This window comes from Phaethon aethereus, assembly GCF_964289735.1.
Source record: "Phaethon aethereus genome assembly, chromosome: 2".
Lineage (NCBI taxonomy): Eukaryota > Metazoa > Chordata > Aves > Phaethontiformes > Phaethontidae > Phaethon > Phaethon aethereus.
Window position 1 is genome coordinate 103,897,289 of NC_138582.1, and position 24,591 is coordinate 103,921,879.

General features: G+C 39.1%; 1 protein-coding gene across 1 annotated transcript in view; it reads right to left on the minus strand.

Annotated features, from left to right (window-relative positions):
* Positions 1-439: 439 nt before the first annotated feature.
* The window catches only part of DCDC2 (doublecortin domain containing 2), a gene marked incomplete at its 3' end in the record, with an annotated part of 71,224 nt that continues 47,072 nt past the window's right edge, over positions 440-24,591 (minus strand). Inside the window, exons 9-11 of the mRNA XM_081996845.1 lie at positions 14,006-14,106; positions 1,814-2,161; positions 440-547 (exon numbers count right to left, since the gene is read on the minus strand). Coding sequence (XP_081852971.1) covers positions 440-547; positions 1,814-2,161; positions 14,006-14,106 — 557 coding nt within the window. The remainder of the gene's footprint in view (positions 548-1,813; positions 2,162-14,005; positions 14,107-24,591) is intronic.

Below are 24,591 nucleotides of genomic sequence, written 5' to 3' on the forward strand. Positions count from 1 at the left end.
AAAAATTACATATGTCATTATTAAACATCAAAAATTGTTTCTCTCTTCTGAACAAGTGTACAAAAAAGTTTTGACATTGAATCTGGGTCGGTTTTCTTCCTTTTTCTGGAACAACATCATTTTTGTGGTTATTCTATTACTGCTAACCATTTTATACCACAGCATAGTTCATTTATTTCTAATACTACTATATAGTACTCTTGTATTTCCCCCCTCAAATTCTACTGGAAAATCTCACCTTGTAAAAATAATTCAGTGTTCTTTTAGTAGCTATTAATGTTTGTTTTCTATATCATTCCATATGTCGTTATCATTTCAAGACTCCATATATGGGTACTCAACCTATCTTCCCATTATAAGTTATCAATTACAAGAAATAACATGCTTTATATTTAGAGTATTATAATCTCTCATTTTCTGCTCATTACATTTTTTCTACCTATGCAACTGCAGCATAGTCATTGCTCTGGTCTTTTTTTTCACTTTCCTGTGGGCTGGTGATTGTCACCCTTGGATTTGTGGTTGTTTGTTCAAGATGGGAATCAACCTAGAGAAAAAGGACAGGTACTGTTAATTTCATCGGGTAACAAGGATTGCAATCCATTTAAATACAGAGTTAGCACTCATACTAAAATTTCCACAAGGTATTCTTAACATGAAAAATATATTCTGAAAGTGATCACATTAACATTTTTATTTACCTTATACTTATATACCTTCCAAAGGAGAAAGTACTCAAATTAGAGTTTCCCCCGCGCAGTTCTTTCACCAAATATCCAGTTACCCACATATCCATTTAAAGTGAATGCTCACTCACTTTCTGCACTTCCATAAATAACTTCAGTTATTCTAAAAATTAACAAAAAAAAAAATCAATATCTCAAGGATAGAATAAATTCAGGGCCCAAGAAAATGTCACATTACTCACTCTCTTAACTGACAAACATTCTTGTGTGTCATACAGAAACAGAAGAAAGCCCCGTTGCAAGGTGCGAGAAACCATTCACAGTGTCACAAGCAGCAGAGAAAGATTCTGTTGTTCAGCAGCCTATAGGCAGGGAATATGCAGCAAGGTGTTCTGCTTCTGACACTCGCGAATCCCAGTCTTGCCAGATCTGAATTCTCCCCATCAAACAAAACACTTTGTTTCACACATTCTCTTTGCAGATCAGTTCATCTAACAGTCAGGGTACTCCACTTGATTTTTCTGGACTACATGCCTTCATCTAAGCCAAGAGCATGTTACCGTATCTCCTTAATTAACGGGATATTTGCTTTTAAACCAACTAAAGCCCCTTGCTTTGAGGATCTTGTTAATCTCTGCTGTCTTTTCCAGTTTCTAAGAAAAAGAGGTGAAACTTCCATAAAGCAATGGAAGAGCCCTTCATGAAATGCAGCTTCCGTGAAAGTCAACTCACCAAAACAATGAGGGACTGTGGTTTTATAAACGCAAACTTCTGCTCTGCTCTAAAGGACAATGTAGTGTGGAAATATATAATGATTATGCTTTTCTGGAAATTGCAAGATTTTTTTTTTTTTTTCCAGAATTCATCACACTCAGGAAAGCAGGAGATGCAGATTCATCAAATAGTGAGAAACATCTGCTTTCTCAGTTGGAGGGCATATAATGTAATTACTGATGTAACTAATCTATACAGATGGAAAACAGCTTTCCCCACAAACTAAAGTTCTCATAAATGCTCTTAGAACCTTATCAGGAGTGAGCTACTTAGAGACTAGCTGAGAAGCCTAAAGCTGAGATGAATGAGGAACAATAACTTAAGAACAACAAACTGAAAGAATAAACACTCACCTGGTCCTGACTGTCAGAATCCTCTTTTTTTGTTTCTTCTTCAGGCTGAAGATCACCTTGGTAGTTCAAGTGCTCCATTCCCTCACCATTTTCTTCATTTTTCTTGCGATTTAAATGGGTAAGTTTCTCTTCCTCTGCTTGGTCAATATTCTCTGTTTCTTCTGCTTCATCTTCATAATTCCCATTTAATTTCTTCTTGTTTTCTTCCACTTCATTTCTTTCTTTAACAGTTTCCCCACTTTTCCCTCTGTTCGCTTCTGGATATTCTTCCTCTCCTTTATATGCATCCTCTTCCTTGTCATTTTCCTCTTCTGCATCTTCTTCTTCATCTACAGTTTCTGCTGGCCTCTGATGAAAGGAAAAGCAGCAGCATTATGAGGCATTTTTAATCAGAATGCCTCACACAATTCTGAAACATGACAGACACCAAAATCACAATTACATCATTACTGGGGAGTTAGTATGCCAATTTGAGGTTTGTCTACATGGACAGAAAATGATGCTCCTGTATTAACACCCCATAATGCACTCTTATTCTACATAAAAAATGCGTTAGTGAGATTTAAATGTATTACACTGGGGTAATCCATTTGACCATACTCAAAACAACTGGAATGAGCTAGATTTAATTAATACAGCAACAGCTATTTTGTTCCAGCAGTTCCAGGTTCTCCAACATTCTAGCATTTAGTACATGCTTGTTTATAAAATCCTGTCACAATAAAATATCATACATCACTAGCCTGCAAACTGTTCCTGGAGAAGCGTTTTGCCTATGGACCAGGCCAGGCCATGCCAGTCAGTCCAACTGTGCAGCCTGTCTTCTTTGCATCCACAGAAAGGTAGCAGGAGAGATGAAGCAGACCTACTGGTCACTCTCAGAACATCATTCCTCTTCTCAAAGACACCTATGTAGGGTGTCATGGTTAGGATTTGTTTGATATTTAGCAATTAATTTGCCTTACGCAGAGTCAAACCAGCAGACAGGAGGAAGAGGATCTTGTCCCATACTGAAGAAGAGTATGTGGCAACTCACTACGGGTAAAGCTGCCAGCTGCATCCTTTCATGACAACCTGGAAGACTGATGCACATACTATCTAGTTTTTGTCACTTCTCTTCCAGTTTCAGTTTTGAAGATTCACCTGATTATTCAGTGAACCAGTGCCCCTGCTGCCAAAATGACTTATGTACTTGTGCTAAGTTTTGAATGAAAAAAAAAAAAAAGAAAAAAAATCCCACAGGAGTGACAGGGTGTCTGCCTCCCACACAGCCTCATCAGACTAAATCTAAAGCAAACAAGCTGAGAGCAATAGATTATCTCCGAATAAAAAGGGTTTGGAATTTTACTATCATTACCAGCTCCTTTATGCAGGTAGTTATCTGCTACAGACCTATAAGTTATGTCTTCTAAAAATCTCTTTCACTCACTAATACTAACATTTCAAAAGAATTCTCTCATCACCTTCAACATATCAGTAAAAGCCAATTCAGCAATACCAACAATTGACGGAAGCCTCTTGATGAGACACCTTGCTTTTGCTTTGATATCTAAGTAGCAACATAAGACAACTTTGTTATGCCAGTGCACAATACCAGATTGACACAGCTTCAAAAAGAACAAGTCATTGTGTTGTAATAATCCCTAGAATGACAAATTACTAGAAAGATTACATGGTTACCTGACCAGATAAATAATGGCTCCATAAGTAATTTTTTAAGTACAGTGGTCTCTGTGTGTTTTTTATTCCGGCCTTCCCGACTCACTTTCATCTGGTAGCATCAAACTGGGCTTATTACCACTAAAATAAAAATTAAACAAGCCAAGTCTTTACAGACACCTTCAAAGAAGCCACCGTCCAAAGCAAACTTGAGGCAACTTCAGTAACCTCCTGCACCTAAAGATAGCAAAGAATCTGTAGATCCATAAATTCTCAGAAGTTACCTGCTGGTCTTACACATGTGACCTACTGATTTATTTTCAGTCTGCTAAGGAAAGTAGCAACTCTGGATTCTGAACAGAGACAGGGGAGGGCAGGACAAATTAAATGCACCAGCCACTGCTAGCTAAAAGTAAGCAGTTTTGATTTTGCTTAATGACACCTGCTTGCTATGACATTACAAACACCAGATGAAGAGATGGTAAGAAAAGAAGAAAAGTAAACCCAGGCTTTCTCAGTTAAATCTTGTAAGTCATCCAAGATATTATTATTTCCATCTTTTTGTTACTGCCTGATAGTGGGTACTATCAGAAGAGAATAGCTCAGTTCTTGCCTGAACTGCTTTAGTATGGTGGCTCATTTCAGAATACAGAAGAAGGTTTTTACGGTCCAAAGCCTGTAAATGATGTACATCCTTAACTTTACCTTCTTGAACAATTCCAATTATTTCAGTAAACCTGAAATAGCAAGCGAAAGCCTCCATTAAATTGCTTGCTGGGTCAGGGTCAAAGTCCCCTGGAGTCAACAGGAACCTTTTAATTGAATTCGATACACTCCAGCCATGTCTCCACCTGCAACTGTACAAAGTGCCTATTATGTATACACCTAAGTCACCGCAAGCTGTGTTCTCTCAGTCAGGGTAAATCAAGATGGGTGTGCTGAAAGCAAAACCGGTATGCCAATTCAGACCTACAGGTCCTTGCAGAAATTATCAGACTCATTTCTAGAAGTCAGCAATGGTCTTGTATTATTATTTAAGGAAAGCAGCGACAGTTCACATCTTATTTTTTAGCTTTTCATCAGTCATCTTTTAAATAAGCAGAATATTCCCAGTAAGAGCCTCCTATATATGGATTGTATTGGCTGGATAGCCAAGACAGATGTGGGACTCTACTGCTCCTCTTCGCACCTGAGAAGTCAGAGTTCCGCTTTCAGCCAGTGTGTTGGCTCATGGGAGGTTGTACATTACATTTGGGATTCCTGTAAAAGCTCAGGGCATCTCAAATCCAGAGAACCAGCTATATCTCCAGGCCTGAGTGACTGAGGTCTCTCACCACTTTGTAAAACAGCTAAATGAACATGAACATCAAATATTGATATCAACATGTCGACATGAGAGATTCCAGGATCATAACAGAGAACAAGGGTCACTTCAAAAATTCATGTTGGAAGCACCCAGCCAGTTGTAGCCCAGGGTAACTAAACATTTAAACTGTAATGAACTACAGAATAAGTGTTCCTGTGTTACTTTAGTCCTGTGTCCACATTACAAAAAACAGCAGCACAACTTGAACCTGACAGCAATAAACCTAGGATGAGAGAAGCATGATGTGATTACATTCTTATTCCTTGAAGTAAATTTCACGGAGAAGTAAGCGACTTCTAAAACAGGGGACTTTTCTGGTGACTGTGATAGATTACCCTCATTCCTCCTATAGTCGGAACTACTCATAATAAGGTTTGTAATTTTGCCTTTTGTATGGTTGTAAGAACATAGGAAGTAAGCTTCTTCCTTGTATTATTGGCTGCATCTTTTAAGTGAAGATGATGATTTTGCAGTTTCCCAGTTGAAAGTACAGTAGTTAAAGTAACTAGTTTTCAAACCATTCCTTTATGACTGTGAGCACAATTCTTTGGTTGTCATGGACTAGCAATAAAAAGACTCACTGACAAAAGACTTGTATATGTATATTGAAAGGCATACTCAACCAAAGGCACATAGAACAACTGAAGTCATTCTCAACTTCATGCTGGAAACATGTACCTAGCTTGCCTTCTGGAAACCTCCTGACTTACTAGCAGGTTGATGAGGAATAGAATGAATTTCATTTTGCACTCAAGAAGTATGATTGCCTGATGGTATTTTTAATCTCAGCAAAAACAGTGTTTAAAAAAGAAAGATGTATTCTAATTACACTCATCATGCCATCATTCATTAAGAGCTACATTACCAAATGCAATCATCATTCAAAAGCAGTAAGTCAGGAAATCTTCAGACATTGAAGCATTTGGCTTCTTTTCCTCTAGGGATGCTAATGTAACCTCTCAGAATGTTTGTACATGACTGATACTAGAATATTGAAAAGTGCAGTGTCACAATCATTTAAGGCAGAAATTATTTTGTACCATTAATGTAAAACATAATTTTGCTTTATTGAAGCCATTTGGAAATGTTTACTTGGCTAATGGTCACAACAGACAAACAATGAGGTAGACAACAAAAACCTTAATGGTAACAAATACCGGCATAAATACTTCTCATAAACGCAGCATCAGGAGCACTTAACTTTGCACTGAACCTCTCCAGAACAGAGCTACCCCTGCTCCTACCCAGTCAGGAATGCTTTGTAGCCACACCGCACAGATTCCAACAGCAAAACATTTTGTTCCCAAACCAGATAAGGTTGCTAAGTGACAGCAGCCCTCATCTCTTCCACATCATTTACAAAACCCAGGCTCTTCAAAACAAGCAAATGAGTAGTTAAGGGTTTATCAGTCTTACACTTCCTACATAGTAAATGTGCTGTTGCTCCTGAAGGTAAAAAAGTCTTTATCCCCCACAACTATTAAACTCCAACCTTTTTATGAGTTGGATGCATTTTTTTTTTTTAAACAAATGCAGCACCTGAGTCCACAGAGTTTAATTCTGCATAAGATCATAACACACAGAAGTCTAACTGGAATGAATGGAAACTATGTTACTTGAGGTGTAGAAAAAACAGCTTTTCAAACTCCATTCCTCAGTTTCATTGTGTCGTAACTGGAAGCGTGCATAATTCCTTAATCATGAGACAGCCATGGCAGAGAAGAAAACATCTGATCAGATCTTTACTTTTCTACAATATACCTAAGTCAACAATATTTTTCTCCATCTATTTCACTGACAATCGTGTGTAGTTTTTCCATAACATTTTCCATATGTACATTAAAATTTACCTAAACTTCACACCCTACAACACAATATGATCTGTTGAGCATTCCTGTAGACAATGAAAAGATCTTTTCAATAAGCATTTAAAAAGAAGTGCCACTGAGGTTGCAAAAATACAGATTTTTTTTTTTTCCAGAAGCAGACTTTTGAACAGTGAATGAAAAATGCCCTAAAAGTTAAGCAATTTGAGAAATTGTCTGCTCTACGATTTCTAGATTTTTCCAAGACAGATGCATAAGGAGAGAGGAAACTTTTCAAAGCGTTATGAACACTAGTTTTACAGCAGAATTGTGTTTGCAGGCTTCACTCAGAAGAAGTGAACTCCGTCCAACAGTTGGCCACACAAGCCTCTAAAGAAAAGATCACACCTTGCTGCTATAGCTTCAGGAATCAGTCATCCAATGCAGAAACCAAGGGAAGATCTCTCTTTTCATTCTGAGCTGCAAGGAACAAGCCAGAATAAGTTTCCCTATCTCACACAGACAAACAGTAAGAAAAATTAAGTGTAAATCCAAGGAGCTGAAAGAAGAACATGCAGGGAAAAACATTATCTGCTGGCTTGTCAGCACTCAAAATCCAGAAGGCTTAAATTACAGCTGCATCATTTGTAATGAAATCTGAGCATAAAAAGTTCTGCATGTATCCTTTCCAAATGCCATTTTGAAATCCTTACTGATGTAGTACAAAATGTTTCCTCATGAAAAGTTCTAGCCTTTTTAATCACGGAATGTCTCTTTGAGAAGTCAGTCCATTTTAATGTTGAATCAATGAAAAATTAACATTTTGCCTTCAGCAACAGGGAAGATAAACATTTTGTTCTGTTCACTGAGGTGAATCTTGGGTCTCTAAAGCAAAATGTATACTCCATAATGAAAACTGCAAATGAAAGGTGCAAATTTTCTGCTACTGATGATACACTTCAGCTACAGAGAGAGCACCTAGGGGAGCTACACAATCTCACATCACATCACAGGCCAGGAAATGGGGAATAATGAGTGACATTAGGACTGCATTAATCAGTGGACATGTCTGTAATAAGGGAAAGCAAATGGCTACTGAAAGAACCAAGAATGTGAACATCTACAAAAAAATCAAATCAGTGCCCGTTAGACAAGTTTATCATCCAGTTATTTTTACAAATGAACACAGAAAGAAAAGGGGAGATGGGGATGATGAATCGGGGAGGGGGGGACAACACAGACTCGTTCTACATCAGTTGCATCTTAATAGCCAGTATCATATACCCCACGGCAAAGTAGGCTGACACAGCAACATGCCTGAATTCCTTGTAGGGATCATGAAATGTACAACTTTGTATTTCATAAGTCTCATGCTTACCCCACCTCCCAAGGGCTCAGCGTGGGAGAACAACCACCATGCTTATGGAAATGGATAAACCAATGCAAACATGCAGTGTTATTTCGACACTATTACTACTAACTGCTGTTTTTTGTATTTCACAACATATATAAAAATAAAGAAAAAGTAGTAGTTTGTTCTGAAAGCTTTACAAATTAGAAAAATTTCTATCTCAGAAAGTTACTTTGAATAGATTTATATTACTAAGAGCAAACTCAAAGTAACACACTTAATTACCATTTCAAATAAGAAACTTGTATTGTTTTGCTGCCTCCCTACCAAGAACTGCAATAAAACCACCTTGTTCCCTTTGTGCTATTGTTGTGCTATTTGCACAATTGATTTCATAGTCTGTCATCAGTTCCCATGGATGTTGACACAGTGAATGTAAACAGCCAACCTGGAGTAAGTCTGCCTGTCAAAAGAAGAAACTATCCATTTTGTATTTAGAAGCTGGAGTCTCAGTGCAGAATATAGAACAGAAGGGTCTGGTTTGGTTTTGGTTTTTTCCTCCTTGATGTTCAATTACAACTGTCAGCTAGTCTGGAGTAAAGCAAATCCTGTTCTTTTAATGTGTTCTCAGCTGGCAGACAGCGTTTTACAGAATAGGACATAAGTGGGTGTCTAGCCAGTATTACACTAAGTTTAGTTAATGGCTAATCTGGCATTTGTTCAACCATGTACTTCAAATGGCAAAACAGAGAAGGTGCATAAAAAGAAAAAAGACTAAGCTCTGTCTTCACCACCTCATTTATGTGGCTGATGGAAATGATAGCACATCAGAAGTGTCAGCATTCTAGTGAAAGGTGGCATGTAAATATTTATGCATTACGCAAAATAGTCAAGCCCTGGCTGGCTGTCCTTTCCATATTTTTAGCAATAACAGAAACTGCAGTTCAGATAAGAAAAAGCTATAAAACTTTACATTACAGAATTTAAAATTATTTAGAATGGTCATTAATAAGAACCTGAACGTGTAAAATACTAAATGCTTGCAAGGTCTGAGCAAACTCAGTTATTTGGGAATAAAAAGTACTCAGTGCTAATCAGAAGGACCTGGCTTCTTGCCAGATTACCTAGAAAACTATACATTAAGTTTTGAATTGAGAAGTAAACCATGGCTTGAGTTGCAATAAATTTTGGTGTTTTGTTTGGCTTTTCTGAAAATATGAAAATCAGTTTATTAATAGTGTGCATGACTGATTTTTAAAATGATTTTTAAATCCCCCCCCACAACACACCTGCTTCCAGTTCCTTCTCCAGGCAGCAAAATCGGTTGGTAGCAACTGAAAAATCTGAGGACAATGCATGGGCCTTGCTACACCAGCTTAGAAGTACCAAGCAAGCTCACCAGCACAACCAACGTTCACTGGCAACTGTATCGACAACTGCAGCTACCACTGTCAAGTACAGAAGTGGTGGTGGAGAGTTAGCCAGCTGTTCTCCCCTCCCTAGTGACAGTCACCATCTCCTGGTTGATGCAAACTGATGAGACCCACTGGCAGAGCTGTTGCCTGTAGCATCTCCATGGAGAAGTAAGGCTGCTGTCTCCAGGGCTCTTGGATTTCACGTGAATTGCAGTCAACCTAAAAAATAAGACCTGACAACCCAATTTACACTTGTCAAATCCTTTACCCGGAGGACTTCTATACGCACATTCAGAGGCCAATGAACAGGCTAATAATTTATAAATGTGATTATTACACCATCAAGACCAGGGCAGGATATACTTCAGGATGTCATAAGAAACATAGATCAAGACAACAGACGGCATGTTCTTCCCCAGTGTCAGTACCATCACTACAACTCAACACATCCTAATTATCACAACACCTCACAAAGACAGCTGCAATTAACAGGGCTGATGAGCCCAATGGTATTTAGCACGTAAGTCTCTACAGGCAGGGCCAGTATTTGCTGTGAAAAGACACAGCTGTAGCAGTTCTTACAGGGACCAGGACAGTCATAGTTTTGCCTCTTTCAATCACGTGATTCACACATCTTCAAGAACAATGTCTATAAAATAGCTGAGCAACACTCACAGAACCACAGTATCATTAAGGTTGGAAAAGACCTTTAAAATCATCAAGTCCAACCATCAACCCAACACCACCATGCCCACTAAACATGTCCTCAAGTGCCACGTCCACATGTTTTTTTAATACTTCCAGGGATGGTGACTCCACCACTTCCCTGGGCAGCCTGTTCCAATGCCTGACCACTCTCTCAGTGAAGAAATTTTTCCTAATATCCAGTCTAAACCTCCCCTGGCACAACTCGAGGCCATTTCCTCTCGTCCTATCACTAGTTACTTGGGAGAAGCTATCAACACCCACCTCACCACAACCCCCTTTCAGGTAGTTGTAGAGAGCGATAAGGTCTCCCCTCAGCCTCCTCTTCTCCAGACTAAACAACCCCAGTTCCCTCAGCCGCTCCTCATAAGACTTGTGCTCCAGACCCCTCACCAGCTTTGTTGCCCTTCTATGGACACGCTCCAGCAACTCAACGTCCCTTTGTAGTGAGGGACCCAAAACTGAACACAGTATTCAAGGTGCGGCCTCACCAGTGCCGACTACAGGGGCACGATCGCTTCCCTACTCCTGCTGGCCACACTATTTCTGATACAGGCCAGGATGCTGCTGGCCTTCTTGGCCACCTGGGCACACTGCCAGCTCATATTCAGCCGGCTGTCAACCAGCACCCCCAGGTCCTTTTCCACCGGGCTGCTCTCCAGCCACTCCTCCCCAAGCCTGTAGTGTTGCATGGGGTTGTTGTGACCCAAGTGCAGGACCCTGCACTTGGCCTTATTAAACCTCATACAGTTGACCTCTGCCCATCGATCCAGCCTGTCCAGATCCCTCTTGCAGAGCCTTCCCGCCCTCCAGCAGATCAACACTCCCACCCAACTTGGTGTCTGTCATCTGCAAACTTACTGAGGGAGCACTCGATCCCCTCATCCAGATCATCAGTAAAGATATTAAACAAGACCAGCCCCAGAAGAGAGCACTGGAGAACACCACTTGTGACCGGACACCAACTGGATTTAACACCAGTCACCACGACTCTCTGAGCTCAGCCATCCAGCCAGTTCTTTACCCAGCGAAGAATACACTTGTCTAAGCCACGAGCCGCCAGTTTCTCCAGGAGAATGCTGTGCGAGAGGGTGTCAAAGGCTTTACTAAAGTCCAGGTAGACAACATTCACAGCCTTTCCCTCATCCACTAGGCATGTCACCTGGTCATAGAAGGAGACCAGGTTGGTCAAGCAGGACCTGCCTTTCATGAACCAGTGCTGGCTGGGCCTGATCCCTTGGTGGTCCTGCACATATCCTGTGAGCACTCTCAAGATGAACCACTCCATGATCTTCCCCGTTACCAAGGTCAGGCTGACAGGCCTGTAGTTTCCAGGATACTTCTTCCGGCCTTTCTTGCAGACGGGCGTCACATTGGCAAGCCTCCAGTCTTCTGGGACCTCCCCTGTTAACCAGGACTGCTAATAAATGATGGAGAGTGGCTTGGCAAGCTCCTCCGCCAGCTCTCTCAGTACTCTCGGGTGGATCCCATCGGGCCCCATAGACTTGTGGGTATCCAGGTGGCTTAGCAGGTCCTTAACTGTTTCCTGCTGGATCATGGGGAGTTTATTGTGTTCTCCATCACTGTCTTCCAGCTCAGGGTGCCGAATACCCTGCAGATACCTGGTCTGGCTATTAAAGACTGAGGCAAAGGCGGCATTAAGTACCTCAACCTTATCCTTATTCGTGGTGACAAAAGGTGACTCCTTCCCATTAAAGTGAATAAATCACTGAGAATGGTCCTTCTTAGAAACAGCAGCCTAAAATAAAATGGAGAGATCCAGATTTTTTTTTCAGATGGGTATGGTGCCATTCTTCAAAATGGCTACAGCAGCAACTTCATATGTGGCTTCTGTTAATGTACAGATTGATATCACAGGCAGAAATTAAAACAAAGTTTAAGCACATAAAACTTCTGTCTGTTTTCCCCTGAGGCACTTTTTAAAGGCAGGAGACAAGCAAAATGTATATGTCTAGTATTCTTTTACCCAATTCAAAGAAACTGAAAAAAAACCCCAGCCAGCTAAATAATAGGAACAAAAAACCAAAGCTTACTAAAAAAAAAAATTTGATTATAGGACTGAAATAATCAAAGATGAACAAATACAGAATCACAGAAAAAATAGGGTGGAAGAGACATCTAGAGCAGTGCTCTCCAAGCTGGTTTTATTGCACACCCATATCAGTAAAAAATTTTTGAGCACATATCCCTAGTGTAGAATCATAGAATAGTTTGGGTTGGAAAGGACCTTAAAGGTCATCTAGTCCAACCCCCCTGCAATGAGCCAGGACATCTTCAACTAGATCAGGTTGCTCAGAGCCCCGTCCAGCCTGACCTGGAAAGTATCCAGGGATGGGGCATCCACCACCCCTCTGGGCAACCTGTGCCAGTGTTTCACCACCGTCATTGGGAAAAATTTCTTCCTTATATCTAGTCTGAACCTACCCTCTTTTAGTTTAAAACTGTTACCTCTTGTCCTGTTGCAACAGGCCCTGCTAAAAAGCCTGTACCCATCTTTCTTATAAGCCCCCTTTAAGTACTGATCAACCAGATCTCCTGTGTTCCTCTGCATTTCAGGACAGCCTCGCACAGGATCCTGCCTGCCAGTTTCCCAAACAAGCTGAAGACCACTCTCTTGAACTCCAGGATTTTTAACATGGTTATTTGCAATCCCCCCTTCCTTCAGGGTCTTAAACCCTATCATCTCATGGCCACTGCAACTAAGGCTGCCACCGAGTATCACATCCCCAACCGGTTTCTCTTCATTCACGAGTAGCAGATCCAGCAGAATGTCTCTCCTAATCATGTATCCAACTACTTACATAAAAAAATTGTCTCCAGTGCAGTCCAGAAATCTCCTGGATTGTTTATGCCCTGGGTAGTTAAAGTGTATTTACAAACAACAATTTTTAACTCTCTCCCATTTGTCTACAAATTTCACATTAACAATTGTTCCTCAGCACTGAGCTGACCACTCGGAAGGCAGAAAAATGCCTGAGAATCCCTAATGTTGTTGGGATGATTTTTAGCCTGAGAAATCTATTGGGTAAACTGTGATTCCTTACACTGCAGCATGGATCAGAAATATTATCTTGTGGCCTGGCCGGCCCCAAGCCATTATCAACAGACATGAAAAGCACAGTGCAACTTCTTGTGGACTGAACACAAAGTTGAACAAGTTGGCAAATTCCTACGAATATGTAAGATGAAAAAGAGGACTGTCTTTTGAGCAATTCACTAGCAGAAAAAAAAATAAGGTAAGTTTTCAGCAAATAATTTAAGCAGTTCTACTCTCCACTTCATTGGAATAAACTTCAACTTACCTGTTTCCTGTATTATTTCAGTTCACAGGAGTTTCTTTTAAAACAAATCAAAGTAAAATGATGTGGATATAATGTCATGTTTAGTTATCAAGACCTATTTATTGCACATAAGTCTTTCAATGAAAAAGTTGGACAACTAAGTACCCTGTTGTTCCAACAGAAGAAAGTACTGTCAGCTTTAATAAAAATCAGATAAATCTACACCTGTTTGTGGTTCAGGACTGCAGGAATTCTTGATCCTATGCCATAGGCCCTCTACACTGCTCCATCAGTACAAAGGGACTGCAATCCATGTGGATCTATTCGGTAGGTAGGAAGTCCTGATTCTCTATGGCTCTTAAGGGCTCTCAGAGCAATTCTCAAGCTGATGTATGATGAAAAGGTAACTGATATTTGACACATTAACAGAGAAAGGAAGATTTGCTCCCATAAAAGAAGCCGCATCATTGAGCTTGTTACAATGATCCCCACAGAATTATGCTGTACACTTGAAAGAAACTGGGGAAAGAATAACAACACACAGGCTGGGGTCCTAAAAAAAGCCATTTATTTAAAGCTCGATCAGTACCTGGTCCAGTGGAACTTCTACACGAGTATCTTCATCTTCCTGCACTTCAGCTGCCCCCCACACTTCAGACTGCTCTTCTCTGGCTTTATAAAGATCTTCACCTACCATGGGGGTAGATACAGAGTGGAAGGAAGTTAAGTCCGATTGCGACACTATGTGGCACAACTGCTGAATTGCAGGCGATTTGTTTCTGAGAGCAGGTTTCTCAGCTGACCCACCATTCCCTATACAATTCTTTAATTAAATTTTCAGTCTCCCATTGCTGTCAATTTGTTTTCCTTTCCTTTTTAGTAACAAATACTTACATGCTACACCATTTGGGGAAGGAAAGGAAAAAGGGGGAAGAGGGGGAAGAGGGGGAAGGAAAGTGAAAGAAACAGAGACTGAATGAACAAAACCCTGGATCTGAAGTTCCTTCACTTCTGGCAAAGGTAAGGAATAAATCTGAAATTAACACATTACAACAGCATATTACTTCTTTTTCTACAGTCAATGATAGTACCCTCTAGTAATTAGCATTATAACACAAATCTAGCAAAAATATCAGGTTCTGGATCAACAGCAAACATGGTGAACCAGGAAAGGAATAAAAGATTAACAGAAACAGTGGGATTAATGCTAATCCCTACCCTTGGGCACATGAAAGTAGAATTATAGCTGAAACTTCACATCCACATTTAAAAAGCACATACTCCTAGCTAACAAGGTTAATGGTCACAATGATATTCAATTTTGCAAAGATTTTATACCATTTAGTTTGGGTAATTTATTTTTTCCCCAGGTGTAAGTAATAACTAGGGTCTTTGAGGTTTCTAATGTGGGTCTTTCTGTATTAGCTAACTAGGAAAGTGAAGACAGGTACATAAGAAAACAAACAATTTCCAAGTGACAAGCATCCTCTCTCCCTTCCCCTCAAACTGAAAAGAGCCCAGAGCACAGGTTACTTCAAATCATCTCCCTCTCTCTCCACCTATCTAGGAAAGACAGATGGTCCTCTGTTGACATGTTCATATCCAACATAGTAAGTAACTACAATAAGAAAGAGGAAAAAATACTTGTGCTGTTTTGGATTGCCTCTTAATTCTTCATAAAAGGATTTGAACTTAATAATATCAACTGACCATGCAAATTGATCTACATTGCTGGACACTGTTAAATAAACAGCGCTACCTTTCTACCAACAGCTGAACCATTCACAGAACCATTGAGAAAGATGAAAAAGAATGGATAAAAAAACCCAAGACTTAGAGAAATCTGGAATCTACCTGCATAAAAAGTCAGCATTGACTACTCTGGAAGTTAGTTTTCCTGTTACATTCTCATCGCTATGAGAGCCAAGGAAAGAGTTTACCCTGGGAACAAAATTCTGAGGCATACCATACCACTGCAAATGGCTAACTGGAGAGGAGGTGCAGGTCATCCAGATGGCTTTAGATGTTTACTGACCACTAACCAGAGCACCAGAAATTCAAGCTTTCTCACAGTTCGAAATGAAGATGTAGAAACGGACATCTGGCAGAATGGCAGATGTCTATGGAACACCACAATGATATTCCAGAGTGGTACTGCTGACTGCATCTTAGGAGAGGGATTTTTGATGGACATAGCAGCTTGAGTACCTGAGCATCAGTCCCACTGAAAACTTCACCACACCAAAAGATCTATATTACTTGTCCTCTGAAAGTACCAGTGTTGGAAATACTACTGGGTTCTTAGCATGTTTTGTTGGATTCTTATCCTAAACATCTCACACGTCTTGAAGAAGGTTCCATCTTCATATTTAGCATGGAAATAATAATTTTCTTTTCTTAATTTCTTTTTTTTGTGGATTATTAAATATAATGCATCAGGTTTAGTATGTTCCCTTGAAAACAACTAAACACTAAGGTCACCCAATATTTGCTTCAGCGTGGTAAATCTTGGACAATCTACATATATATATCTCATTACAGACTCCTTTGCTGAGACAGGGGTCTTCTGACAAATTCAGCAATACAAACATGGAGTGGTTGAGAGTAGCAACAAAATGTGTCTGCATGGATGTTATTTGTACTTTTTCAAATAATCAATGCACTTCACATTTCCCATTTTTCTGAGCTCTCTAAGGGACAAAAGGTTCTGTTTCTCTTACCTGATATTATCTTTGTTGCCTCTTATCATAGACATTTGATTGAGATACAGATCACCACCATATTCTGAGAGAATGTAGTGTGTTCCTTGAAAGCCATCACGATGACTGTCCTAACTCAAGGCCTTCCCTTAAGTACTTTAAGAAAATAACCTTTTCCTTGATTCCTTGGCTCATTGAATTATAAAAAGTCAACTCAATGTCTGAGATAACTACATTTAATATCACCGTTATTTCATTTAGACTCTGTAATAACACCTTTGCCTTCAAGATCCCCAAGTCTTTCAACCAAAATGGGGATTGTCTGGCCTCTAGAGGTACAAGGACTTTGGTACAGAGATAATCCTCATCAGATTTTTCTCCTGCAGGGCAAAAGAATAAGTACAAGGGAGATGAACATGTGTTGGCCTTGGAGGCCAAATCCACAAAACTCATCTCAAGAATTGAGGATTCTCAATTTTAAAGCACCTCTCCTTAGAAGAGTAGATCAGCCTCAGGGCTGTGTTGAATAACCCAGCAACTGAACCCCACACAAGGAGAGAGTCATGCCATTATTTTCAAAAACCTTAATCATGAAACCAGGAGGGAGTGAGGGAGAGGGAAGAAGACAATAAGTTTATACCCAGGTCATGCAACCAACTTTCCCATTCAAAAGAGTGTACCCAAAAAGCTAGTAACAGGGGGGGTTCAGTAAGCAAAACCTGAAATCCCCAGGGGATTTCCTCCAAGCACTTTCTAACTGGTGGCTACTCAGAAAGCTGGTCATAAATGAAAAGAGATTAGTTGAAAAGAGCTCTGCACAACCTTCCAGCATCTCTCAAGGAAACCACTGTTCATTGTCTTGCACAGAAAGCACTCTAAATTGAAATAGCATTCCTGCACTTCCACAGAATGGAAGATGCCAAAACAAGATGGCAGGTTGCAATGGGAAAGAATAGCGACCACAGAAGTAATTAAAAAAACTTCAAGGACAATGTTTTCAGACAAAATGGGAAATTATCCCGTTTTCAGAACAGCTATATTCTTTGAAGAAAACAAGTAGTTAAAGAATAGCGTATTTCAAATGCATACAACACAAAAGATCATTAGTTGGCTTCTGAAAGGATGGCAGAAAAGATTTGTTGTCAGAAAAGGAAAAGAAAAACTATTTAAGGAAATAAGAAAATTGACAACCAAAGGGAAATTAGTTATTTACCTCTGCACAAAGATGAGAGTATGGAAGACAAATGTCCAAAACACATGTACCATTTAATAGTCAGAGAAGGAAGAAAAACACTTTAGTCTGAAATGTGCCAAAACATGTGAGGAAAAAAATGACACTAACTGAAAAATGGGAAAGTTGTAACACTTGAACAAATAAAAAATTCCTAAGAAAATGGCTAAAAATGAAATTAGTCTTTAGGACGTACTCTTGTCTTTTGCTACCAAAAGTGAAAAGAAATACAGAAATTGTAGAATAATTTACAAAAACTTAACTTGATTAAATGGAGAATTAAGAAAATAGCTAAAAATGTAAAGATTATTAGTGTTGCTACTCTACTTCAGCCAGAAGTATTTACACTTTTTGCATGTGAATTTACAAATATCTGGAGGAGGGTGGCTGAGTGAAAGGTCAACATATTACTTGTTTATGTGATTCTGTGTCAAGATCTTTTCAGCAGGAGTTTGCAGACCACATTAATCACTATTATCAGTGTTGTGAGTTAGCACCTCCCAAGAAAATGTGTTAGGTTGGGTAATTTTGCTTCATATTTTATAGGTAATATTTCAGAAGTGCCTTTTGGTTTAGGGAAAAAAAAAAGCACCCAAAAAGTCTTATTGATGCAGTATTTCACATCTCTGTCTCTGAATCATTAATCACTTTCTACACATGTCTCTAAGGGAGACAAAAAACAAGAAAACATTTTAGATAATGCTATAAATTACATGAAAAAACATTTTGCAAGGCTTCATTCTATATTGTTATGGGCTTATATTGCAAACTGTACTGAAGTTAGGAATAAGTAGCATATCTTACTGAAAAGAGAATTCCCAGCACTTCCATTAGATGGAACATTTATGCCTACCCCAAACAGAATCATAGAATCGTTCAGGTGGGAAAAGACCTTTAAGATCATCAAGTCCAACCATTAACCTAGCACTGCCAAGTCCACCACTAAACCATGTCCTTAAGAACCACATCTAACCATCTTTTAAATACCTCTAGAGATGGTGACTCAACCACTTCCCTGGACAGCCTGTTCCAAAGCTTGACAACCCTGGTTCATAAAATAAATGGCTCATAAAATATTGTAGATCAAACAGGCTCCTCATGCAAGAGCTAGTTCTGAATTTCTGTGCCTCAAACTAATTCAGAATTGGCCACAGTCAGGATCATGGCAACATTGGGGCAGAAGAACTCTAAAAGGGAATAAGAAAGGAAGTTAAGTCCAAGCCTTACAGTCAATCTGTAAGGCTGCATACTCTACCCATTTGCTTCAATTTGAGTAGAATACTATGGCAGCAAAAGATTCAAGGGCACTTTGAGCTCCAAAATGTCTCCCTACAGCTTTGCTGACAACTATAGATCAGAGGATTTATTTCAGTTAGGTTCTCAGTTCTCCGTGCTACAGTGAGTGCTCCTTCTGTCAACAGGCCAAGCAAAATATTATCAAGAGTCTCCCAATCTTCTGTGAGGATATTTTTCCATGGTGCCCAGAAAACAAGAAGAAACTGGAATTTTTCAGTTTTTGTTAGTCACTGCGTGAAAACACTGTCTTGAGCTAAAAATCACCACTATTTTTTATACCCTATACTGAGAGAAGTGGGGTAACCTAACAATCTTCTCCCATTATTTCTGATCATTTTAGAGCAGGGCCATGTTCAGTAATTCAGACAAGAAGGAGAAAGAAGAACCTGCAGAAGGGGAAAGAGAAGATCACAAGAGGGAAAAGGCATTCAAGAGGAAGGAGCCAACTGGAGAGAGAGCAGAGGCTGGAGGATATGGACGCAGAGGGAGTTGATGAGGGCACAGTAATGTTAGAAGGAATCTGTGGAATGAGGAACTGTACAAGAGCAAATAGAAAGATGAGGAAACACAGATGCAAATTAAGGGAAGAAATTAGGTCCAGCACACTGGCAGGAAGGCAAAAAAAAATGGGCTATGTGCAGCAGAAGAGTAGAAGCTTGAAAGAATGAGAGGGAAGGAAAGAACAAGCCAGCAGGTACCCATGCCAATTTAAGCTTCTTAAAGGAATTTTCCTTCAGGAAAGCCCAAGAAAAGGAATGTCATTTTACTAGTACTTATCTGCAACTGAATTTCTATGTTCAGATGCTCCCACACATACTCGTTTGTGACAGAGGTGAGGCAAAAAACAACAATGAAAAAATGCAAATATTTTTCTTGATTTCTTATTCTTGTTTATTCTTAGAACAAACAATATTTAGTAAGCCTCTGGATAGTGGCTTTACAGTCTGGGGAAAGAATTATTACAGCATTTTTTGGCTTCAGGCTGAAAAGGTGAATGAAAACTGCAACCACAAGTGGTTTCCTATAGAGCTTCTCCAAGAGTTATGCTCTCTCTCACCTCTTCTCCAGCTCTGTAATCCCACAGAAAGAAAGGCTGATGAAATCTCAAAAGGACCCAGAGTGCTTCAAGCTCTGAATTCTCCAAAGCCTTGTGTGGGTTACCAGGAAAGGGAACACTTGGAGCCTGGTAACAGCTCCACTGAAGAGAGGTAGGCTAGTGTCTCAAAAAAAAAAAAAAAAAAAAAAAAAAGGGAGGGGGGGAACCAACTCAACCTGCCCTAAGCAAAGTCAAATGATACAGCTGTTGAAACACTGGCACCTATGTTATGGCTAGCCTCTGCAGCTAGCAGCAATGGAGCCACACAAATAATAAGAACAAGAGAACGTTTTCAGCAGAAAAACGTGGTGAAATTACATAAGGGAGGATGTTCTTAGAAGGCTTAGGCTTTGGAAATCAGGTCCAGAGGCTATGGGTGAAAGGCAGAGTAGTCAGGTTTGGATCAGAACCTTAGAAAGGATGATGACTGATAAATAGGGCATGGGGTTTCTGATTTTGTATTTGACCAAGATCTGTTTCATAAAGTAAGCAGGTCAGTGCTCAGCTGGTTTCACCAAAGATAAGAAAAGGTGGTACTGTATTCTTACATTACTTTTTCACCTCTGACTTTTTTGCAAATGGACAAATAAAACCAATACAATTTAAGACAATATTAAGACTGCTGTAAATTATGCTTCTTGTATAATGGCTCTTAACAGCCAAGGATTTTAATCTTCTGTTACCTACTCTGTCCTGTCCCCTTACCCATGCCAGCTACGCTGGTTTTGCCATCCCTGAGAATTCATTTCTGTGAAAGGGAGTCCACTGACCACTCAGGGGAATTTTCTAGATATTTTATACTTCTGGCTAATTTCCTGACAGGTATAGAACAGATTAATTATCATCAACAGTAAATTTATAAATGCCCAAAACATTTTGAGTAACAACATTTCACCTGATACATGTTACTGGTTGTCTCAATATGCAGGTGTTCAGTGTATTGTGCAGCCACTCAGTTCAGTATGTACAGAAAGAAGCAATGAATTGGTGCATGTATAACTGAACAAATGCTGCCTAAAGTGCAAAGATCATTTTCTGTCTGATGCCATTCAGTATTTCAGATGGAATCCTTTTGTACACTTCAATAAACAAGAAAGTTATATGGTTTTATTAAATAGTAGTTGAGTTATACGTTCAATTAACTCATAAGAAATCTATAAATTTTAAATAATTAAGCATAGCAATTAATGACACTTGTATAAGCTCCTTTCCTAATCAGCATTAACTGTAAAACATTTATTGCAGCACAAATTACAACATTATACAGTCATTAATGCATTTCAAATTTTAAACTGATTGAAGTTTAGCAGTAGGGATAAAAAAAATCATTGTAATAGTAGCCTGCCCTGAATATTTTATGGAAATCAGAGGCATTTACTAACTGTAAGCTCTGTATGTAAGCAAGGAAGTTAATATGACTATAAAAAAAATTAATGTGACTTACCACAGAGGCTGCCTCATAAAAATGTTAAGTCAAATTAGAAACAAAATGTAAAAAATCTGTGGCTCATTAAATTGAATAAATTGCTATGAGGAATAGGGAGGACTTGTAGGTTTATGCTTGTCCACAGTACAATTTTCTTTTCTGGGGTTTTTTTGGTGGCTGTTTTTTTTTTTTGTTCAAATTTTCACTGTTGTACAAGGCCCATTTCCAACAAAAAGCCACTGCCTTTGTGATAGGTTTGCATGTGCGTGCGTGCCTGTGGCTTCTGTCATCAAAAAGTTAATAGAATTAAAAAGAAGCTGGTAGCAATGTACATATGAAACTGTTGGGAATATTAAAAAATATGTATTTTTCTTCACCTGATAATATTGCAGTCTCAAGCTTCTAAGCAATTAGTTCCTCTCTTCAGTAAATACTGAATTTCTAATAAGATTTCAAACCATTATAGATTGCTGACATCTGACTACCTCAACAGAAACTGCAAAAGGTGCTGCTAGAGGTTGACCTTGTATACGGCAGTCTCCTTTACTGATAAGAAATGTGGTAATGCTAGAGCAAAGGAAAAGCTGCCTTTGTCAGCTGCAATAGCTCAGTCGTCTTTATACATAAACAACTACAAAAATAAAGGATTGTGTGTCATAATACGAGGATTTTTCTTCCTTCTCCCTACTTTGGTCATTCACCTCATTTATTCTCCATGTTTCTAGGCATCTAATTTATTAATTTATTTAAATGACAGCTTATTAAGACCATTTGCATTTTGAAATTAATCAAGCAGCTCTCATTCAGCCACAACTTTTTTAATTCTATGCCTGTTCCAAAACTCAGCCTTCTCTTGGGTACGGCTGGATCTTAAGAGCTAAACTGTCACGAAGCAAATGCAAAAGCCCTGAAATGTCTGTCCTGGTCCAGTCATTCCAAACTGAGCATCAGTACACCTACACTCCATCCTGCAGTGAGTTAAGCAACGTGGCTTTCCTGCTGCCAAGTACTATTTGCCCAGTTTATGTTTTGTAATGCATTCATTTTACTAAAAGCAAACCCCTGTGCTCAAAGAAAGAGCCTGCAAGATTTACAATCATCTTAGTTCCCCACTGGCATTAATGTATTCTGACTACGGTGATTCAGCATTATAACAATACACACTAACAGCAACAAGGGTTCTCATTTCTTACTATAGATTGCGATTTTATCTCCTGTAATGCAAGGAATAAACCTTCAGGCCCTGTAAAATCTCTGCAAATAAGAAACAAGATGATCGCTCTCTCTTCAGCACAGTTTTTGCCTGCTTTGACAACACAGCAGTGATACAGTCTTGTGTGTCTATGTTTTAACTACAGTGAGTTTTTAACCCTAAAAATTGTCAGTAGGAAAGCATGGACAACAACAATTTTAGCTCACAATGCACAGCTGATATTCAGCAGTCCAGGTTTATACTCTTTGGTAAGTTCATAATTTTATTGAAAGCAATTCAGAGCATGGTAGCAAGAGTGGCTGCCATACCTGATGCTCTATGCAGCTTTCCTTTTAATTAATTTTTAGCCAATAGCAAAATGAGGAAATTGAAATTATTTCTAATTTCTAAGACCTCACAATACTCAAAACTAGATCTGAAAAACTGTGGATTGGCTCAGCCCATCTCCAGTATAGTACTTTTCCAAATCATAGTGAGAAATCAAACTTCACATTCTGTTATCTCTAGAACTTCTGTTATAGTTTGGGTGGGGGGTTAGTTTGAAAGCCATATAATCACAATTAAACTACTGTATTTGAATGGAATAGGCTTTAAAATGAGGGTGCTCCCTTACAAGAATTTTCTACTGCACTTCTGGATTTGCTACTTTGCTGTTCAAAATCCTACAGTATACTATTTACAGAATGTGGTGCAAACCAAAAAATAAGTAGGTTTGGTTTTGTTTTTTTTTTAAATCTTAAACCAAGATGCTGATAATTAAATGTGCCTTTGGTGTCACTTTCATAAGCCCAAATTCTGATGAAACAGTTGCAGTAGTCTAAGATCTAAACCTCACATTTCCAGTTGCAATTACTGTTATATGTAATATATTCAATATTATTTAGATTTCTACCAGTGCAATGAGAGTCCAGTCATAACATTAATAGCATGCCTTATAAGTTACAAAAATGAAAGCACCAGCTCACAGTCACAGTTACTGGATTTGCTTTAAGAAGCGGTGAATTTAAATCTTGCACAAAGAGCTTTCAACATTAAGAAATTCTTTAATCATCTTGATTTGAGAGGATTATGACATGGATCAGTTGTAATATGAATGGCATGCTGGTGAAATTTTCAGTGTATTAAAAAAAAAAAAATTCAAAGTAAATACATGGTTAGCCCAACTAAACTCTGTTGGAAGATTAGGTTAAGCTTTAAATATGCTATAAGCATAATTCTTCAGATTTTAAGTCCCAGGAAACAATCACTTTCCAGCACTCTGGCACTCAAAAGAGAGAAGTTTCCACGTAACTGCTAAATTTTCAGGGACAAGGACAGCAAAGAATATGGGATACATTTTCAGCTATGAATATTTTCTATTTATCTATGTCAGAACACTCCAAAATGTGCATGTGTAAACTCACTGTGCAGTTTATTGGTTTCAGTTTAAAATAAATTAATCCCACATCTGTGACAGCCAAATTCAGCCAACTAAAATGCCAAGAGTCTTTTTCACTGTCCATCAGGGAAAATATAAAATAAAAATTGTAAGATAGCGATAAGTGCTTCCCACACCCAATCCAAAGCCTTTGAATTTGAAGGAATTTTTTTTAATAAACCTACAAAGCCAGCTGAGGAACTGCAATGAGCCTTCAGAGTAGACAGTGGAGCTATACTGATCAAAACAGTACTTGGGAGCAATCATTATCACTGTGTTCCTGGAGTTGGCTTCTAGCTCTCCATCAAAAATCCATCTCCATTTCAGAATAAGACTCCTCACTCTAAAATGAAACTGAAAATGTCATCATTCAAGGCAGGAATTACCTACATGATCCATACAGTACGTCGCATCTGGTCTAAGCAAGATTTCTAATTTCACTGTCAGATGAGAGAATGGGCATCTCCAGACGCATTTGTATATCCTTGATGGCTGGAGCCTAGAAGTCCAGCTTAAATTAATCCTCTCACCCTCATACAATAGGAGGCAGGCAAGATGCATCTTGTCCTCAACAAACTTCCAGGAGCAGCTGGGATCTGAAAGTGTACCACGGTCAAGAAACCTTCAGGACTTACTGCATCTTTCTTGTTGCCATGGGGAAAGAGATTGAAACAAACAGCCTCTCCAAATAAATAGCCTTTTCTGAGCTTCTGTTCATGCCTTCTTAATAGACAAGGCAAAGGGGAGGCCAAGTACACTACAGCTGGAGTATTTGCAAATAATCCTCTTTTAGTTCT